Genomic DNA, 2,330 nt, shown 5'->3' on the forward strand with positions numbered 1-2,330 from the left:
CCCCCCCCCCCCCCCCCCCCCACGCCACAGATGTGCAGCCAAGTCTGAGAACCATCAAAAGTTCACGGGCCCACCTGGCCCTCCTGCGTCAAGGCGCCCCGGTTACTAACAGAGCACGGAGCCCAGGAAAGCGCACCCGGGCACCGCCGCAGCTCCTACCTATGTAGAGCGAGGAGTCCTTCCTCCGCACGTGGTCGTCGATGTAGGAGACGCCCAGGGGCTGCACGGGGGTAGCACCGATGCCCAGGAGCACCTGGGCCCCAATGAGCAGCAAGTACATCATGTTGGTGGCGGTCCGGCTGCGGCAGATGAGGTCCGGGTCGGGACCCTGGTCGCCGCCCGAGCCGTTGGCGGCGCAGACGTCGCGGCCCTCGGCGCCCCAGCGGATCTCGCCCGCCTCGTACTTGTACTGGTGGGTCAGGAACTCGGGCAGCGCCGACAGCAGCGCGCCCAGGGCCATGACGATGCCGCCGCAGCCGATGAGGCGAGGCCGGTGCCCGCGCGCCCCGAAGTAGCTCACGAAGAGGATGAGCGCCAGGTTCCCGATCTCGAAGCTGCTGGCGATCACGCCCACGTCGGCGCTCTGCAGGTTGAACCTCCGCTCCAGGGTGGTCAGGACGCTCACCTGCGGGGTGCAAAACGAAATCTCAAGGCCAGTGCTGACGAACGCCCCCTCCGGCCTCGCCGCGCACCTGCAGGCCAGCCCTTGCCCCTCGGCGGCGCTTCCAGGATGCAAAAGGCCCCCGTGCAAAGGGACTTAAACCTGAAGGTCTGAAAATTTTTATTTAGTAGGCTAACCCTAACTTGACAGCTAAAGAATTAACTTTCCCAATGGCAATAAAGTCTTTTTCTGGGCACCTGTTTCCATCCTGAAAGTTTCTGCCTTTATTTGGGAAACACACCTTTCCCTTCCCCACACGCGGCCACCAAGTAGGGTTCATGCGTCCTGTGCACGCCCTGAAGTCCATTTTCACATGCTCCCAACTACACCCTATTTAGAAAGTCCATGCTGGGAGGGCATAGGGGGCCAGGGGCTTTTTACCAGGAGGTTAGCAAAGCAGATCTGAAAAAAGAAAACAAAACAAAACCCTAGTTGGCAAAGTGGACATGCTGGATTAGCTCATTGGGACAATCATTAGCTCCGTTTCCTTCTGGAAATTTCCAACGCACATTTCCCTAGAGGCCTTCCAATGAATACATCCCTGACTGTTCTATGCCCTGCAGCCCTGCCAAAGTCCCTTGGATGGAATATTTTTAAGATTTTCCCCAGCTCTGTAGTCTCGTCTGCCCTTCATCTGTTTAACAAATATTCGTTAAACCTTTACTGGTGGTTTGGCAATGCCCTAGACAGACAGACACACACACACACACACACACACACAGAGAGAGAGAGAGAGAGAGAAAAGGAAGAGCTAACACCTGGCCCCATCTAGCAGAAAAGACATGCACAACCGTAACACAAAGTGACTGGATAGGACATTCATGCTGTAGCCATCACGGGGGGGGGGGTGTCAAGAGGAGACGCATTATTTTAGGGCTTTTGAGCTAGAGAGAGAAGATGCGAATGGCCCTCCCTCCTATAGTTTGCACGTTCCACACAGGGTATTATCAGCAAGATAAGAGTCCCCATCATCATGGGAGGTCTGATAGCCCTAGCTGGGCAGGGAAGAACACTCCAGGAGAAAGGAACAGTGTGAGCAAAAAGTTGGGTGGTGTGATTTAGTAAAGGAATGGAAAATGGTGGGAAGGTGGATTGGTGACAGATTCTAAACAGCCACAGATGCCCCCCTAAAGAAATGAGGCAATCCCCAACAGTGTGGTGGAAAAAATGCAGAGCACGGAGAGAGGAACACCTGGTTTGAATCCTAGCTATTATTCCCTTAATTAGCTCTAGGATTTCGCTCAAGTTGCTTTACCCGTCCAAGCCTTGATTTCTGGGAAGCAGGAAGGGTAGCGTCAACCTGGCAAGATGTACATGAAGACTGGAAATAATGAAAGCTCTCTGCTAGCACAGAGCAGCCTCTCCCCACCCGGCAGGAGCGCGAAAGGAGAGGAAGCAAAGCAGAGGGGTGCAGAATGCCTGGGGCCATCCTGACTCTGTGACCTTGGGCAGTTCACCCTATGCTTTCACTTTGCCATCTATGAAATGGGGATATAAGTGCCAGGAGTCAACAACATACAGGTGTAAATGCTGGAAAGGGCTACGTATAACCATTATTTATCTGTGAGCATCGGGCAACATCAAAGCCAGGTGTGGCCACTGTGTGGCAAATGGACAGAAGCGTGGAGAGCGGAAAGCCAGCAAACTGGGGGGGGGGGGGGGGGGGGGG

The 2,330-nt window shown here is 54.9% G+C and overlaps 1 protein-coding gene across 3 annotated transcripts in view; it reads right to left on the reverse strand.

The window, feature by feature from the left end:
* The window catches only part of SLCO3A1 (solute carrier organic anion transporter family member 3A1), a 295,788-nt gene that overhangs the window by 234,110 nt on the left and 59,348 nt on the right, over nt 1-2,330 (reverse strand). For all 3 annotated transcript variants that reach the window (XM_040642752.1, XM_040642753.1, XM_040642751.1), the window contains exon 2: nt 160-625. In XM_040642752.1, the coding sequence (XP_040498686.1) occupies nt 160-625 (466 nt within the window). The remainder of the gene's footprint in view (nt 1-159; nt 626-2,330) is intronic.

This window comes from Ursus maritimus, unplaced genomic scaffold (genome assembly GCF_017311325.1).
Source record: "Ursus maritimus isolate PB19 unplaced genomic scaffold, ASM1731132v1 scaffold_27, whole genome shotgun sequence".
NCBI classification, from domain to species: Eukaryota; Metazoa; Chordata; class Mammalia; order Carnivora; family Ursidae; genus Ursus; species Ursus maritimus.